General features: G+C 37.5%; 1 protein-coding gene across 2 annotated transcripts in view; it reads right to left on the bottom strand.

The window, feature by feature from the left end:
- IQCH (IQ motif containing H) overlaps window positions 1-20,305 on the bottom strand; it is a 223,007-nt gene that overhangs the window by 172,216 nt on the left and 30,486 nt on the right. For both annotated transcript variants that reach the window (XM_012740721.3, XM_012740739.3), the window contains exon 5: window positions 490-606. In XM_012740721.3, the coding sequence (XP_012596175.2) occupies window positions 490-606 (117 nt within the window). The remainder of the gene's footprint in view (window positions 1-489; window positions 607-20,305) is intronic.

Here is a 20,305-nt window from a genome sequence, read left to right as displayed (position 1 = left end):
TCATTATTTTGCTGACATAAAGGATTAGTCCCTGCTTGCTTCAAGTTTTGAATAATATTCTTTAAATATCTGCATATTATGTGAGCATATACCATTGAAGTGGATACTGTGCTATTGATTTTGATTTTGATTTTTCTAGTGGTAAGCTTACCATCAAAGAAATAAAATATTTAAAATTTCTCTATTAATTCTTTTTGTTGGTAAATTATTTCTTCCTTGTTAAAATTATGGTCCTAAATTATTCAGGAATATCAAACAAAATAACAAAATTTGAATGAGTTACAAATAGATTATTTAAAATAGGTTTATATTTTCTTAATCATCTCTAATTATAAACAGAATGAAAGCCATTCCATTTCATCTCTAAAAAATTTCAAGGACAAAAGGATCACAATCTTTACTTAAAATCTATATTCTATCTTACAATACTAACAAATGACTTTTAATTCTAAAAAAATTAAGAGCTTATTAAAATAATTCATTACTTACACATGCTTGTCTCTGTTTAATATATGGCAAACTGATTCCATAGTTCTCATTTACAGCAGCTCTGTGGTAGATGTTTTCAGGATCCTGCATGATTTTTACATTCAACCCTATCTTTCGCTGAAACAAAGAAACAATGAAACTTTCATTCCGGATGAACAAAAATGCTTACTATCATTTTATATACTCAAAGGAGTATAAAGTTCTTTGAAAATAATTATTTTAATGTAATTCTCACTGGAAAAAATATATTTGGATCTTTTATTTAGGCTGCTAATTGGTCCCTTTTATTTACAGAAAAAGAACTTTCTGCAGATTTTCCTTTATGTATCCTATTGCTCACAAAAATACATCTCAGACACCATTCATTTTCTCAAAAATAATGCTAGAAGCCAACCAAGGTGGACAAAGGACTGGAATACCTGGTCTTGATTTATTTTTAGCTTTCCAGGTCAAGGATTTTGTCAATGAAATCTATACTACAAATGTACAGGTAGAGGGCTCCCTTGGTCTGTTAATGTGGCCACTTTCCTCTAGGGACATTTACAGGTAAATCTCAGTTTGGACCTGATAAATTTACCACAACAAATTGATCTACTTCTTCATGGAGATTTTTGCTGTCTATAAGAATAATTAGTGCTTTCATTAGAAAAAAATAAAAGCATCTTGTTTGAACACTTATTCTTCATTTTACATAATTCAAATCAGTTATTGGTGAGATGCTTCAAAATAAACCATAAGAGTGGGCAGCACAGTGGCAGTGGGAAGGGGCACTGGATAGATGTCAGGACACCAAGGTTCCAGTTCTACCCTGGACTGCTGTATGTGACCTTGGGTAAGCCACTGAATCTCTCTGGAAGTTGGTTTCTTTATTTGCAAAAGGTGGGAGTTAGACTTCATGTTCTCTTGAGGAATTATCCCAGGACTTTGGCATTCTATGATTTGAGGCTAAAGGATAATTTGGCATTTAGGGAATATGGTATTACTAACAATTTCTGAAGACTTCTGTGACTTTTTTATTGTGATATAATTCACATACCATTAAAATCACTCCTTTAAAAGTGTGTAATTCAATGGTTTTCAGTATATTCACAAATATACTATCACTACTATTTAATTCCAGAACAGTTTCATCACCCCAAAATGAGACCTTATATTCATTAGCAATCACTCCCTGTTCCCTCCTCCCCCCAGCTCCAGGCAACCCACTAATTTACTTTCTGTCTCTACTGATACATCTATTCTGGACATTTTATATAAATGGAATCATACAATATGTGGCATTTTGTAAAGGAGGTTGGAGACATTATGAGCAAGTAAGAAACTGATTTTCTTTCAATTAAGTGTCATGGTTCTGAGGGTAACCTGATATAATTGTTGAAATGACTGTAAGAACCAAACAGATTAGTTCATGATTCAACTATTTCTTTGCTCATAAGCAGTCATAAATGGCCTACATTTAAGGTCAAAGTGAAGAAGGCTACAAAAATATCTATAGAATGCATGCTAGATAAGCACAGATAAGACTAGATAAACTATCTCTTAACACATTCTCTAACCTTCCTTTTATTTTTTAAATAGCGTTTTTAAACCAAATCTCCAATTAACTGCCCTCAACTGTCCACTTTATTTAAACCATGCAGGCACACAGGCTGCAAACAAGATATGTCTATTCCCTTCTCCTTGAGGCACATGTACATGGTGACAAAATTAATGTAGTACCTAATTATAAATGGCTTTCCTTCTTTGGGTAAACCACACTCACAGCACTACTCTGGGATTTTTGTGTGGAAGCCAGGCGCCTCTTTTATTGAAATTAATACCTAAACATAATTTTTTCCTTCTTAATTAAACTTTCAGAATAATTTCCATTCTACCAAGGATCGGGAAATTGCTAATATGTATTATATTGACTGGTGGTTTCTGTAATTAGGGTGCTTTTAAAATGTGTATTCTGGATACAGAATTGATGGTAATAGCTTCATCTATCATGTCTAAGCTTTGTTAGAACTTTTTAATTCTGAGATCATTGGCTCAGTAGACCGTAGCAATTTTCTTAGTTTTATTATGCTCCATCAACTTTGTGTGGTTAGAGGACTGATGTAGGGAGGAAATGACCAAATACAGACCCACAGTTAAAACTGGCCTTAAAATCCAGTTATGTTTGCCTATTTCTGTGGTACTAGATACATATATTTCTGAAAGAAATCTGTATGAACTAGAAATTTAACAGAAATGATAGTTGTAATATCAACTCGTTATTGTTGGCTTCCCAATCAATGGGAAAGGTCCTTTAAAATGATTAATAGTCTCATATTTAATATTTTGGCACCAAAGTATGTATACACCAAAATAATAATATGTAGCACATGATTTAATTTTCCTTTTCAACAAACATTTCAAAGGTATCTATATTTAAATAATACTAACACATCAAATGGCTTCACTGACAATCACTACCGAATACATTCAAAACCTAAATTTACTTCATAAACCAGCTATAGAGATGTATGGGAAAATACTTAAAAGCATTAGCTGTACTATCGGACCCAGTAATAAAGTTGTTCAAGAAAATCAATTATAGATTTCAAAAACAAAAATAAAATTAATCATTCCATTAAGCAGAAAAGCATGCTGTAAAAGATGATCAATTTTTACCAATAGTAAGATAAATATAGGAAATAATTTCAGAATTTTTTCTTAAATTGGTCAAGAAAAAATAGCAATTTATTTAATCTATCTTGAGTCCCTAAACAATCTAAACTTTGTATTCTCTCCTTTTGATAGTAATTACAAGCAGATATATATATCAAATGTGACTCTCATTTAGACGTTGGTTTGTAAGAACAAAAGTTATTATCAGAGCCAATTACTGTTTTACCTACATGGCTGCACAGAAGCAGGGAGCTCAATTTTCATCTCATCAGTGATTTTGTGGTATTTATTTTATTACTATGCCCACAAAGCTATATAAGAAGGAAATAGCTTATGCTATTAAAACTAGGGCTGGAATAGAAGAGACTACGGTTTCTTTTAGAAGAACTTCTGAATTAAAAACACTAGGCAGCGTGTAATGCGAGCTCCCCAGACATGGACAGACCATAAAATGACACACATCTGAGCAGCAGATCCCATACAGAGTAATCAAAATTGAAATGCTTCACAAACGAAGTTGAGAGAGGCTATTTACTAAGTTACAGTATTATCAACAATGTTTGCTACAACTAATGTCTTCTAAAGTAGATATTGCTTAATATCATATTCCCAGTGGTTACAGATATTTGCTGTTTAATCTCAAAACTAGAGAAAAGAAAAATAGGAAAAGAATCTGAGTCGCCTTTAACACTCATTCTCTCAACTGTTATTATTTGTAATGGAAAGAGCAATAGATGTCAAGTTGTGGTTTGAGCTGTATGATCTAGATTTCTCATTTGTAAAACTAGGTAATAACACTTACCTTCACAGGGTTGTTTTTGAGTTTCCAATGACTAATGTATGTTAAGTATTTTATAAATTATAAAGTAGTATGCAGGTGCCAATTTGAGAGAGGCTCCTACTGGCCAAAAAGTAACAACTACAATGGATTGAAACACTTCAAATATATAAAAACCCATGAGTCCTTAATAGTATTTCCCTCTCCCCTCAAAAGCTAGTTCACTAAAATTGATAAATTAATCTGAAAACTGATAAGGAAGGGATTAGCATTTATTCTACTTTTCCTTAAAAACTATTTTTCAGATTCACCAAAGAGTTGCTGCTAGGGAAAAGTTCTTTGTGGAAGCTAATAAATGCAAAATAATGATAGAATTATAAAATGACCACTTTGAAATCTCTAATGAAATAATGTATTTAGGTAAACATCAATGGTTGAGGAGGGTTTTATAAAGGATAAATTGAGCTGATAATACTTGGACTGAATGACCAATCTAATATCATCAAAAGAGAAAAAATAAATTGCCTCTTGATATGCTGTAAAAGAAAGTACATAGCACCACTGTACAATATAAAGTATTCCTAGCAAAAAATGGAACCTGAATCCAATCAAGTTTTTAGATAAAACTAACAGTTTACAAGAACTACTAGGGACAGAGGAACATGTAAAATAATGCCATGGGATTGCAATTAGCCAAGTCCACACTATAGGAGAAACCTATATGACAAATGACCTGATTTCTTCAATTCATAAATGACATTTTTTAAATGAGGGAAACTCATGATAAAATGAAATATGATTATGATGTGTGGACCTTGTTTGCATCCTGATTCAAACAACAATAGAACAACAATTTTAAGACAATTGGGGAAAACTGAACCTGGACTAGGAATTATGTTAATGAATTGTTAAATTTGTTATATGTGATAATAGTTGTTTTTTTAAAAATCTTTATCAAAGAATATACCATGGAGTGAAATGATATGATGTCTAGGACTTGCTTTAAAAAACTTTTCCCCCAAAAGTGAAGGGAATAGGTGCAATAAAAATGGTATAATTATGTTAACTTAACTTAGCTATTTTTGGGTCTACACAAAAATAAATTTTCCTAAAACGTCATCATTAAAATTAAGACATAGTTAAAATGTAATTATTCATGGTTTTATTATTACTTCAGCTCTAACATTCTATGCTCTATGACTTCCTCTCTTACTTTGCTGTTAGGGCTAGAAGGATCAAAAACTAGAATCCCTCCACAATCAAAGCATCACGTAACTCCATGCTACTTTTAAAAGGCCCCACTGCCACCTAACTGCCTCAGGTTCACAAAACCTAAAGACTTAACCACTTCTATTCAGATGTGCCTACCCAGTTTTCTGATTCCTACAGGAGTTGAATTAGAGAATAAAAGAAAGGTGGAGGGAGAGAGCTAACATTTATTTAGTTCCCATTTTGTGCCAGGCACCATAATAGGTGGGTGTTGTCATATTCAACTGATTTAATTTAGTCCTTAAAATTACAAGAGGGAGTAAGTGATATTATTACTACTTTGCCAATGAGGATAACTGGTTAAGTGACTTCTCAAGGTCACACAACTTGAAAGTGGAGAGACAGGATTTAAGTCTGTGACTCCAAAGCCTCTTTCCATCATAACATGCTGCCACATTATAAAGAAAGGTTCACTGATGCAGTCTTGATTCAACTTCCTATCATTCTATCAGATCCTATACGCTCTCTCTAATTCCTACTGGCTTTGGTCCATGCCTTCATTGATTATTACACAGACTTTGTAATAGTCCCTAAGATGTGTCTGTTTGCCTCTAATCCAGGAGTGGCGAACCTGCGGCCTCAAGGCCACATGTGGCCCTCCAAATTCCAAAGTGTGGCCCCTTGACTGAATCCAAACTTCACGGAACAAATCCCTTTATGAAAATCCTTTATTAAAAGGATTTGTTCTGTAAAGTTTGGATTCAGTCAAAAGGCTGCACTCAAGGAACCATCCTCTGCATGACCTCCTGCCTCTGATCGAGAATTGGAATATGTCTCACCTTTAAAAACCTGACTGCCCTGTGCTCTATTCATGCTGAAGACAAACCAGTCTGCATACAATATACTCTTTCCACTTCTGGGAGCGAGCATGCTCTTCTCTCTACTGGGAATGTCTTTTTCTCCCCTCTTCAGTGTCTTCTGGGCCCACTCTTACTCAAACTTGATCTCAGATCAGGCACAGCCTCCTCTGGGAGGTCTCCCCTCACCTCCATCTCTCTTTCTCTACTCCCAAGAACATTCATTCATTCAAACATTTATTGAGAGCCTACTAAGTGCTGGAAAGAAGAAAGATAAAGTCCCTACCCACATGGATCTTACATTCTCGAAGGAATATAAGGAATCAGAAAATAAACATATAAATGTATATATAATTAATTTCAGATTGCCATAAGTACTCTAAATAAAACAGGGTATTTTAATATAATACAATGGGACAGAGAATATTGGGAGACTATCTTAGATATGGTGGGCAATGACAGCTTCTCTGTCTGACAATTACACTGAGACCTGAGTGAAGAAACTGAGCTAGTCATGCAAAGATCTGGGAATGACTGAGGGGTAAGAAACAATAATTAATGAGAGGTAATAACTGCAGAAGCTATGGCCTTAATAAGAGGCTGGCCTTAATAGGAAGAGGGACACTTCTGCCATTATACCAACAGAGAAGATAAGGAATATAAATCTAGACATAGAAAGGTTGATGGATTTGGTTAGGATTAACTTGTCTGTACATGACCAAAAACTGGAAGAATATTATTTAAATAAGACAGAATTTAGTCCTCTCATGTATATGAAGTCCAGAGGCTGCTGGTTTCCCAAGGCTCCTTAAGGGGACCACTATATCAAGTTCCATGTGGAAAGGGAACATGACTATAATGAGCATCGTTGTATCCCAGAGCCTGGCACAGTGAATGGCACATAATATACATAACATTTGTTGAATAATCTGAATTAATGTCTCACAGACTGCCTGTGAAGGCAATTATAAAAGAAACTCTCTGAGAATGTTTTCAACACTGAAATTAATAGATTAAGTGCGAAGTCTCTTATATTTGCTTTATTTCTTCTATTCAAAGACAAATGTGTTTTCAGGTTTTAACATTTCTATAATCAGCCTTTCTTATACATCTACAGTCTTCAAACCCCAGGCCATGGACAAGTACCAGTTTGTAGCCTGTTAGGAACTGGGCCACACAGCAGGAGGTGGGGGGTGGGTGAGCGGGCAAAGCTTCATCTGTACTCACAGCCACTCCTCCATCCCTTGTATCACTGCCTGAGCTCTGCCTCCTGTTAGATCAGCAGCAGCATTAGATTCTCATAGGAGCGTGAACCCTACTGTAAACTGCGCATATGAGGGATCTAGGTTGTGCACTTCTTATGAGAATCTAATGCCTGATGATCTGAGGTGGAGCTGAGGAGTGGCTAGGGCTGGGGAGTAGCTACAAATACAGATTATCATTAGCAGAGAGGTTTGACTGCACAATAACTGTAATGCCCCAAACCATTCTCCCAACCCCAGGTCTGCAGAAAAATTGTCTTCCATGAAGCCAGTCCCTGGTGCCAAAAAGGCTGGAGACCACTATTATATATAATGTCAAAAGAAACTTGCCAGTCACTACTTGTAGGAGTAAGCTGCAGCTCAGAATTTAGCCATACATAAGAATCTGTTCATAGCACCATGACCACAATTGAGTTTTGTGCCCTAGAAGTACCACAGGTGCTTACGTTTTAAGCTGAATTAGGATCTCTAATTTTTGCTTAACATGTCTTTTAAAAGATTACATTTTGATACAGCATTTTTAAAAAAGTTACTGTAGATTCAGATTGTCTGTCAAAAACCAGCATAGCAAATCTCATAGAATACACTCTAGGATTTTCAGAGCTATGGAGAGCTAGTGTCACCAGTTCATGCAGTAGCTTAAGTATTTAACAGATCACTAAAAGAAGCCTTTCATTGATTTTTAACAGAAGGTGTCTGACTTTCAGGGATGGGTAAATTCAGTTAAGGAAAATGTGAAATTATGAGCTCAACCAAGTAAGATAATGAAAAGAAACCCTAATATTTTTCATCATCTTCCACAATTATATTACAAGTCAGAAGAGGCAAAAAGATTCAACATCACAAGTCAGTTGTCATCAGGATGCTATGCATAACATCAAATGGCCAAAGGTGATTTGGAGGAACCTTTAGATTGTGAATAAAAAGGCTTAGACTCAAACTTTGTAACATGAGAGTGTAACATAAATTACTGTTGATTTAAAAAATTACTATTAAGTGAAGTTTCCCAAGAATGGAAAAACAAGCACCACATATACTCACCAGAAAATTGGTATTAACTGAACAGCACCTAAGTGGTCACATAGGTACTACAGTAATAGGGTATTGGGCAGGTGGGAGGGGGGCGGGTATATACATGTATAATGAGTGAGATGTGCACCATCTGGGGGATGGTCATGCTGAAGACTCAGACTTGTGGGGGGAGGGGGAAAAATGGGCATTTATTGAAACCTTAAAATCTGTACCCCCATAATATGCTGAAATAAAAAAAAATTACATTTGATGCATTTTAACCTGAAAACCTCTTATTAATTGATTTTGACTCATGATTTGTCTAAGAATCTAAGAAAAATGAAAATTTCAACTACAACATTGTGATCTTCTTGAGAGATCTCATTTTCTCTTGCTTGCACCACCCCCTAAATGTTGGCCAGAGCAAATCTTTAGATCATATTCTCAAACATTTCTTCTGAGCTCCATGCTACATATGGGTATATCCAGCTGTCTACTGGGCATTTCCTCCTGGAAGAGTACACAAGTACCTCAGATTCAACATTGTCTGAAACTGAATTAATCTTATCTCCCTGCTTCAACCATCACCCCAACACATCTGCTCCCTCTCCTATGTCTCTCATCTCAATGAAGGCGCCACTACCACCTCATCCTGGATATTGTCAGTTACCCTTGACCCTCTCGCTCTCTTTTATCCCCCAGTCAAACGCCAAATCATGTCTGTTATACCTCTAGTCACAATAATACTGGGAATTGGTTCTTTTCCCTTTATACCCATGTCTCTGCAATAACCCAGACCTTCATCATCTCTCACCTGGATTACCATAACACTTGGTTGACGATGCTCCCAGTATCTGCCTACAACTTCAATCTCTTTTTCCATAACTGCTGACATAGTGACCTTTCCAAATCACTATTATGATCATGTCACTCTTTAATTCTTTATTTAAAATACTTTAGTTCTCTATATAAATTCAAACTCCTTCACATGATATAATTTCGGCAATTTGCATCATAACCTTGCCCTCCTTTATCTCTTCTTCAGCTTTATCTTTCATCTCTCCTCAAACAATACTCTACATTTTAATCACAAGGAACTCCCTGGGATCCCCCTAAATGAGCCATGCTCTTGTTTATGTGCATGTCTTTGCACATTCCCTCTCACTTCCCGGTGAGACTCAGCCTAGGCACCATTGTTATGGAAGCCTTTCCCATCCCTGACCAAGTTTGCATAAGACGGACCTCTCTTTTGGTACCACACCACACAGTGTTTCTGTCTCAGACGATATGTAAAATCATCAGTTTGTCTATCTTCCTCCATATATTCTCAAGGACAAGTTCCTCCAGTGATTAGGACAGTGCCTAATGCCCAGTAAGCAATCAATTTGTTGAATGATTGAATAACTTAATAAATGAATGAATGCTTTGGTAGTCTGGGGGAAGTGGGTTTATCCCTGTTGTCTTGAAGTAATTATTAATAGCATTCTATTTTCTTCTTAAAAGCACCCTGGTCTGGACAGTAGCGTATATTGTCACTTTGCTCATATATGTCTTTTGGAAATGAGTAGTTCTAAAAAAATAATACACCCTGTGCTGGGTATCTTCCATTTGCTATTGGGAAGGTTGACAGGAGATCATGGAGGAGGAGGAGCATGAGGTTAGGGCATTTCTTCTTCTGACTCCCTCCCTAAAAGATTGCCACAGGTGGAGTGCCCCACTAAATACTGTGATTAAAGATCAGGCCATGTTGGGCCAACTCTCTCTAGGGCTTTTCCACCATCTCTACAGCAGGTAACCATAACCATTTGTTTTAGCTTGGGTTCCCTAGGAAACAGACTCTGAACCAAAGATTTATCAGCAGGTTTACTGGGGATAGCTCTCAGGATCAGTGCCTGTGAGGAGTAAGGGACGTATGTTTGGACGGGGGAAAAGCCGAATCGTGATGCTGTTATAAGTTCCTCAGTTGATCCTATGGGAGTTCTACAGTTATGATCTTTATTTTTATCCCAAATTGAGACAAGGGAGCTAGACTTTGTACTCCATAACAACCAGTCATTCAATGTGGCAACCCTGGGAAGAAGGGTAACTTGTGAGTGGCTCCCTTTGGCACAGCTCTGGGAAGATGTTAGCTCTAACATTTCAGGCAGTTGGGGGAGTGAGTTCTTCAGTCCCGAGTCAGGGGTTGGAGGGGAATGGAACGGGGCATTTAGACAGTATACTATAGCAAACACTACACCACTTCCTCCCCTTGACCCTTAAGAACTAAGGTTGGTTGTGTCCTGTTATTGCGAGTCCCAAGTATTCTCTATTGTCTCTTATTTCCCTTCAACTTCATTTCAACCTGGGAAATAGTCCTTTTATGAAATTCTCCTCAAATCATCTAATTTGAACCACCTATTTCTAGCCCCAAACTATAATACTCCACGTAATTAATGACCCAGTCTTAATTGTTTATGTGAATACCTAATTTCCCTTAACTTGCATGATTTTGTATAACAAAAAGCCCAAACAGAAGCAGTGCATCCTATGTTCTATATTTTAGTGAACAGCACTTCCACACACCCACTCCTGTTGCTTAAGACAAAATCTTTGCCTTGTTTTTGACTTCTCTCTCTCCTTTATCCTCAAATACTTTAGATTCTACCTCTGGAATCTCTTTCCCTTGTATATTACACTTGCCATCTCACCACCACTCTTGCTTAGATCATCATCATTTCTTGCTCATCTTATTGCAATTATTTCTAAATTAGTATTGCTTCCTCTAATACTTTCATCACACTATAGCCAAAGTAATATTTTTAAAGAAATAAATGTACATATGTCACTTTCCTGCTGAACAACTTTCATTATCTCCATTCCTTGACATTATACAAGTCCAAACTTGTTAATCAAGCTCATGAGAGCATTTCCCCATGGACCACATCCTCTAGCTCTCCTCTGCTCCTAGACTAGGCTCTAGTCAGACTGGAATATTCTCAGTTCTCCTAATACCCCATGTTCTCTCATCCCCCATCTTTTGTAAATGTAGCTTCCTCTACCTAGGCACTCAATGCCCACCTTCCTTACTCAGTCTTCACACATTTATTCTGGCTAACTCCCACTGATTCTCTAGATTTCACCTCTAAGAAACTTTCCTTGAGCTCCACTCCTCCTGAGTCTGACGTGGGTGTCCTATATGCTCTAATAGAATACTACACTTTCCCCAGTATAGCATTCTTTCCATAGTTTTATCATTGTCACCTACTTATCGCTTCCACAGACATTATCTCCATGAGTACAGGAACACTGTTGTTTCCCTGGTGCCTAATAGAGTCCCTGGCACATAGAAGAACATCAATAAACATTTGATAAATAAATAAATTGGTTGATTAATGGGTACAAATATACAGTTAGATAGAAGAAATAAGACTTGATGTTTGATCAGTAGGGTGACTATAGTTATAAATAATCTATTGTATATTTCAAAATAGCTGGAAGAGAATAATTTGAATGCTCCTAGCATAAAGAAGAGATAAATATTTAAGGTAATGGGTATCCCAATTACCCTGATTTGATCTTTACACATTATATGAATGTATCAAAATATCATATGTACCGCCAAAATATGTATATCTGTTATGTTTCAATCAAAAATTAAACAAGAAAAACATTAGGCAAATGAATAAATTGATGTTTTACAAGCCTCTGCTTCTCAAACTGGGGTATTACTGGGAGTATGTTGTAGTGTGGTAGGAATATAATAAACATGAGACAACATTCTTGGAGCATCAGTTTTTTCTATATATTTGGGGTTAAAATCCATTACTTCTACATTGTAACTAAAATGGATATATAATGGAATGAAGAAAAAAAATTCTTAGACATTTATATGACAAACCATGAGATATCAAAGATATTTCCCACTTGCTCTGGGGTCTTTAGACTCAACCCTAGAAGCTACAGTGTCACACTTTCCCTCTTTTGTTGTCAGGAATATTCAATACAAAAGACTCAGAAATATGATACCATGTTCCATTTATATTTTATCTCAAAGTTCTTTGATTTTAAAATAACATACATTTTATGCAAATAGCTGTATGATTATAACTTCATATATAGCATTTGTGAACAAAAGATGGCTTTTAGCTTTAATAATTCAAAATGTAATTTGTTTCAGTAAAAGCAAAAAATTCATAACCAACCCAAACCTCATATATCTGCATATGTGCTTTTACTATATGGATTATTATGAACAAAGAGAAATGTGTGGAAAAATAAAAATCAAACTGTTAGCATTGGTTACTTCATGGGATTGGGCAGCTTGGTAGAGAGTGGGGTGAAAGAATTAGCTTTGCCTTTACATAGTCATGTTATATTTTTCACTTACTATAACAAACATATTACTGATACATTTGAAGGAAAAATTGTAAAAATGAGTATTTTAATAAGCAAAAATGGAGTCTATGTTGATTTTGCCCACAATTATCTGCAAAGCCTGAAAATAAGACTTTATATTTCAATTCTACTTACTCATATTTCATTACTGATTCTTTTTTTTTAAGAAGAAACTCTCAGAAAGGGAAAGATTAGTGTAAACCTTTTTAAAAAATTGTGTTTCTGAATGTGTTTTTTCAAATTTAAAGATGCTTAATAAACCAATTTTAATCATGATTCTTAATTACAATTAAGCAACTCTTAATTATTTGTCATTTAACCTTTTTGGGGTGAATTAGAATTCCAAAACAGCTACCCACTTTTAGGGAAAGACAGCTTAAAGAAGCAACTGGGGTTTACCTAGTTTAAAAGGTTGGAAGTGGGCAATTAAAGGTGGTAATAGCCCAGTTGGATTTCACAACTACTTAATAATACCAGCTTTTATGTTGGTGTAGTAGGCATATGTAACAGCTGGCAAAACAGCACTGTTTGTCATTGACTTTACAATGCAAAATTAGGGCTATCTTTTGTGTCAGAGGATATGCATTTTTAAGCAGATGTCATCATTATTAGAAATAAAACAAAGATAGGGATCCAGGCCTTGGAGGCAAAGTCAGAGTGGGAAACAGTCCACGTCCCTTTCTAAGTGAAACTCACCCATATTCACAGCATTTAAAAGAACACAGGATTATACTTAATACATAGGATTCCTTATCTTTATGATCATTAGCCAGGATTCAAAACTGTTTGGGGAAAATACATTTCTGGTCATAGTCTTATTTTTTTTCTGGAACAATGAGAGCAATTATACATTCTACAATAGTCCTAACTTCAGATATTTTATTTCATTGTTCTTATAAATCAGAAACCTCTGTCCAATCTCTGGTCTTATGGACCAACTGTAGCCCTCCTGAGATTCTTAGCAAACAAATAAAAATTTAACTGAAGCAGCCACTTAATAGTAAGATGAGAAGTTTAAGCTTCCTTTATCACAGCCTTCTGTTTTATTTTTCTCAGAGCCTTTACTGCTACCTGATATTTACTTATTGATGGTCTGTCTCCCTCCACTAGAATTTAAGCTTTCTGAGAGTAGAATCTGTTTCATTCATCCCAAGGTGCTTCTAACACCCCTTGGCACACCCACACAGAGTGGCTGAACAGATTAAACGTAACTAGTGCAAGGACAGAGGTAGGAGAGGGCTGCTTTGGGAGCGCAGAGGAACCTGGATTGAATTTTACATGGGGAACAGCACACTCTTAGAGGTCACTGTGGTGGTTTCATTTATTCAGTCAACAAACATTTATGGAGAATCTCCTGGCATAATATAGCAATGAACAAACTGGCATAGATCCTAACTTCATTAAGCTTATAATCCAGTGGGATGAGAGACACTTAAAAAAAAATCACACAACTTACTATCTAATTACAAATGGTGGCAAGTGCGATGAAGGAAAAATACAGGGTAATGCAAGCAATTATAAAAAGGGCACCACAGGATATCTGCACTACTCTTCGAATACGCTAAAAGTGCAATGAATTGAATACTTTAAAAGGATGAATTCTATGGTATATAAATTATACCTCAATATAGCTATTATTGAAAAAACAGTATCATAGATAAGAGCATAGCTGTGGATGCCTACATTTCTGAGTTCATAATCTTGGTCTAACACTTACTAGCTGTGCTCTCTTGGGCAACTTATGTACATCTCTGTACCTTGGTTTCTTCATCAATAAAATAAAGATAATAACACCTCCTTCTAAGATTGTTCTCAAGGTTAAACAAGTTAGTATTTATAAAGCACTGAGAACTATACCTGGTACCCAAAAGAGGTGAGCTATTATTACTTTTGGGGAGTAAGGGAGAGCTATGGGCTGAATGTTTGTGTTCCCACAAAGCCCATATGTTGAAATCCTAACCCCCAATGGGATCTATTAGGAGGTGAGGCTTTTGGGAGGTAATTAGGTCCTGAGGGTAGAGCCCTCATGAATGAGATTAGTCCCCTTATAAAAAGACGTACAACAGCCTGAGCAACATAGAGAAACCTATCTCTACAAAAAATTAAAAAATTAGCCAGGTGTGGTGGCACGTGATGTAGTCACAACTACTCAGGAGGGTGAGGCAGGAGGATCCCTTGAGCCCAGGAATCTGAGGTTGTAGTAAGCTATGATCACGCCACCGCACTCTAGCCCAGGTAACAGAGGGAGACTTTGTCTCAAAACAAAAACAAAACCAAACACACAAGACATGCAAGAGTTTGCTTCCTCTCTCTCTCCTCCTGCCATGTGAAGAAACAACTGAAGAAGAAGAAGGTTGTTCGCAAACTAGGAAGAGTACCCTCACCAGATACCAGATCTGCCTTCACCTTGATCTTGAACTTCCGGACTCTAGAGCTGTAAGAAACAGATTCCATTGTTTAAGCCACCCAGTCTATGGTATTCTGTTATGGCAGCCTGAACTAAGACTGCTAAGAAACAGGAATCAAAAAGAGAGAACACCGAGACTCGTGGATCAAGATGGCGGACGAGAAACACCGCCAGACAGAGTGTCTCTGCAGAAAAGACAGATTCTAGCAAAAATTAGAAAAAAGAAGCAAGAAGACAAGCATACAGTGGACGAGGGCCAGAAGGAGGGGTACCTGAGACCCCGGGAGACTCCACGGGAGGAGGCTACGGAGGAGAACTGGAAGCTGAGACCGCTGGAGCAGCCCGGAGACCAGTAGGAAGGGTAGGTGGATTTGCCGTTTCCCCTCCCCTGCATTTGGGACTGCTGGTGGGCTCCCCAGCTGGTGGAGAGACCTGCGGACACCAGCCCAGAGCCGGCTGCCGCCAGCTAGCAGTGAGCCTGTAGCGGACACGGCACCAGGCTCCCAACTCCCTCCGGGCACTTCCCTGTGCACTGAGCCATGCAGCAGGCGCCATATTGCCTCCTTCTCCCCTCCGCCGACCCTACCCGCGGCTGCCCAGAGACACAATATAGCCACCAGCCAGAGGCACCTCCAGGGAACGGGACCTTCCCTTTTGGGACCCTACAGCTGACTAAGGGGAACTCAGACTGTGAGCTCCCTACCCACCAGCCCCCCGGTGCTGCTGGCATGGTGTTCCCAGGAGAACGGGGCAGACCCTGAGGCTGAGAGACATAGACCCAGCTTAGGCTCCCTGTGGGTGAATTGGGACCAGAAATCCTCTCCCTGGTGGGGATACAGTTTGAACTCTGGGACCCAGAGGTCGGACCTGCAGACCAGATCCCGTGCACCGAGATCTAGCATTGCCCGGGGCACAGAAGGGATATACGTGAACAGCCGACTGAGGTGTGTGTGCCTTCAGGGGCAGATCAGTGTCCTAGAGGGCAACTCTCCTCTCAAAAGGAGGCCGTACAACCAGCCCAAGTGGCCTGGTTTCCCAGGCCTTGCTCAAAATCTCGATATACAAGTTCAAGAAGCTCAGAGGACCCCTGGGAGATTCAATGCAAACAGGAAGACATCACGACATGCAGTCATCAGACTGACCAAAATATCAACTAAAGAGACCCTTCTAAGAGCTGTAAGATGAAAGAAGCAAGTGACATACAAGGGAAAGCCAATGCGCATAACACCAGACTTCTCTAATGAGACTTTACAAGCAAGGAGAGACTGGGGCCCCATTCTCACTCTTCTGAAACAAAACAATGCCCAGCCTAGAATCTTATTCCCTGCAAAACTAAGCTTCATATATGAAGGAGAAATAAACACATTTCAGACAAGCAAAGTTTCAGAGAATTCACCAAGACAAGACCAGCCCTACAAGAAGTACTCAAAACAGTGTTACGCACGGAACACCATAACAAAAACTCACGAATATAAAAACAACCAAAACCCAAAGATTCAAGGCCAGATATTATAATGGCTCAACAGAGAAATCAAAGCAACAACATCCAACCCAACAGAATGAACAGTAATCTACCTTATCTATCAGTTCTCTCAATAAATGTGAATGCCTAAAACTCTCCACTCAAGAGACATAAGCTGGCTGAATGGATAAGAAAATACAGGCCAAGTATATGCTGTCTTCAGGAAACACATCTAACCTGCAAGGATGCATATAGACTAAAAGTAAAAGGGTGAAGATCAGCATTCCAGGCAAGTGGAAGCCAAAAGAAGGCTGGCGTGGCAGTTCTAATTTCAGATGATTTAGTTTTTAAAGCAACAAAAGTAGTGAAAGACAAAGAGGGTCATTATATAATGGTGAAGGGCACACTTCAACAAGAAGAGATAACAATTTTAAATATATATGCACCCAACTTAGGTGCACCCAGTTTCATAAAGCAAACCTTACTGGATCTAAGCAAATGGATTAATAGCAACTCCATAATCACTGGAGATTTCAACACCCCACTGACGGCACAAGACAGATCCTCCAAACAGAAAATTAATAAAGAAATAATGGACTTAAACAAAACCCTGGAACAACTGGGTCTGACATCTACAGGACATTCTACCCAAAATCCACTGAATATACGTTCTTCTCATCAGCTCACGGGACATTCTCTAAGATTGACCATATCCTAGGACACAAAGTAAATCTCAAGAAATTTAAAAAAATAGAAATCATACCATGTACCTTCTCAGATCACAGTCGAATAAAACTAGAGATCAACCGTAACAGAAACTCACATTTCTACACAAAAACGTGGAAATTAAACAACCTCATACTAAATGATTACTTCATAAATGAAGAAATCAGGATGGAAATAAAAAAATTCTATGAAGAAAATGACAATGGAGAGACAAGTTATCAAATCCTCTGGGACACAGCTAAAGCAGTTTTGAGAGGAAAGTTTATCTCCATAAATGCCTATAACCAAAAGACAAAAAGATCACAAATAGACAATCTAACGAAATGACTCAAAGAGCTGGAAAAAGAAGAACAGACTAACCCCAAACCCAGCAGAAGAAGTGAAATCAACAAGATCAAATCAGAACTAAATGAAATTGAAAACAGGGAAGCTATTCAGGAGATTAATAAAACAAAAAGTTGGTTCTTTGAAAAAATAAACAAAATTGACACGCCATTGGCTAAGCTAACAAAAAGCAAAAAAGAGAAATCTCTAATAAGCTCCATCAGGAACAAAAAAGGAGATATCACAACTGATCCCAAAGAGATACAAGATATAATTTATGAATACTACAAAAATCTTTATGCACACAAACTGGAAAATGTGGAGGAAATGGACAAATTTCTAGAATAACACAGCCTCCCTAGGCTCAACCAGGAAGAAATAGATGCCCTGACCAGACCAATCTCAACAGCTGAAATAGAAACAGCAATTAAAAATCTCCCTAAAAAGAAAAGTCCCAGTCCAGATGGTTTCACACCTGAATTTTACCACACTTACAAAGAAGAACTAGTACCTATCTTGCAGAAACTATTACACAACATCGAGAAGAACGAAAACCTCCCTGACACCTTTTATGAAGCGAGTATTACTCTGATACCAAAACCAGGAAAGGATGCAACAAAAAAAGAAAACTACAGACCAATATCCCTAATGAATATAGATGCAAAAATTTTCTACAAAATCTTAGCTAACTGAATCCAGAAGCTTATCAAAAAAATAATCCATCACGACCAAGTGGGCTTCATCCCAGGGATGCAGGGATGGTTCAACATACATAAATCTACAAATGCAATTCACCACATAAACAGAAGCAAAAACAAAGACCACATGATTCTTTCAATAGATGCAGAAAAAGCTTTTGACAAAATTCAACACCCTTTCATGATACGAACACTTAAGAAAATAGGCATAGAAGGGACATACCTAAAAATGATACAAGCCATATATGACAGACCCATAGCCCACATCATACTGAATGGGGAAAAATTGAAATCATTCCCACTTAGAACTGGAACCAGACAAGGCTGCCCACTATCTCCACTTCTGTTCAACATAGTGCTAGAAGTCTTGGCTACAGCAATCAGACAGGAAAATGGAATTAAAGGTATCCAAATAGGGGCAGAAGAGATCAAACTTTCACTGTTTGCTGATGATATGATATTATATCTAGAAAACCCCAAAGATTCAACCAAGAAACTCCTGGAACTGATCAATGAACTTAGTAAAGTCTCAGGATACAAAATCAATACATAGAAATCAGAGGCATTCATATATGCCAACAACAATCAAATTGAGAACCAAATCAAAGACTCAATTCCCTTCACAATAAATAGCAACAAAGAAATTAAAGTACCTAGGAATATACTTAACCAAGGAGGTAAAAGACCTCTACAAGGAGAACTATGAAACACTGAGGAAGGAAATAGCAGAGGATGTAAACAGATGGAAATCCATACCATGCTCGTGGATCGGCAGACTCAACATCATCAAAATATCTATACTACTCAAACTGATCTACAGATTCAATGCAATACCTATTAAAATCCCATCAGCATTCTTCACAGATATAGAAAAAATAATTTTACGCTTCGTATGGAACCAAAGAAGACCCCGAATATCAAAAGCAATCCTAGGCAACAAAAACAAAATGGGAGGCATTAATATGCCAGATATCAAACTATACTAGAAAGCTGTCGTAATTAAATCAATCTGGTATTGTCACAAAAATAGGAATATTGACCAGTGGAACAGATGTGAGAATCCTGATATAAAACCATCCTCATATAGCCATCTAATCTTTGACAAAAGAGACAAAAACATACGCTGGGGAAAAGAATCCCTTTTCAATAAATGGTGCTGGGAAAACTGGTTAGCCACCTGTAGAAGGCTAAAGCAGGACCCACACCTTTCACCTCTCACAAAAATCAACTCACGCTGGATAACAGACTTAAACCTAAGGTATGAAACTATTAGAATTCTAGAGAAAAAGTTGGAAACACTCTCCTAGACATCGGCCTGGGCAAAGAGTTTATGAAGAAGTCCCCAGAGGCAATCACAGCAGCAACAAAAATAAATAAATGGGACATGATCAAATTACAAAGCTTCTGCACCGCCAAAGAAATAGTCATGAAAGTAAACAGACAATCTACAGAATGGGAGAAAATTTTTGCATCCTATGCATCCGATAAGGGACTGATAACTAGAATATACTTAGAACTCACGAAATTCAGGAAGAAAAAATCAAATAACCCTATTAAAAAGTGGACAAACGACTTGAACAGAAACTTTTCTAAAGAAGACAGAAGAATGGCCAACAAACATATGAAAAAATGCTCAACATCTCTAATCATCAGGGAAATGCAAATCAAAACCACAATGAGATATCACTTAACCCCAGTGAGAATGGCCTTTATCAAAAAGTCTCCAAACAATAAATGCTGGCATGGCTGCGGAGAGAGAGGAACACTCCTACACTGCTGGTGGGACTGCAGACTAGTTCAACCTCTGTGGAAAGCAATATGGAGATACCTTAAAGCGATACAAGTGAATCTACCATTTGATCCAGCAATCCCATTGCTGGGCATCTACCCAAAAGATCCAATGACACTCTACAAAAAGACACCTGCACTCGAATGTTTATAGCAGTACAATTCATAATTGCAAGACTGTGGAAACAGCCCAAGTGCCCATCAATCCAAGAATGGATTAATAAAATGTGGTATATGTATACCATGGAGTACTATTCAGCTCTAAGAA

The sequence above is a fragment of the Microcebus murinus genome, chromosome 6 (genome assembly GCF_040939455.1).
Source record: "Microcebus murinus isolate Inina chromosome 6, M.murinus_Inina_mat1.0, whole genome shotgun sequence".
Taxonomy (NCBI): Eukaryota; Metazoa; Chordata; class Mammalia; order Primates; family Cheirogaleidae; genus Microcebus; species Microcebus murinus.
This window is presented reverse-complemented; position numbering and strand designations above follow the sequence as displayed.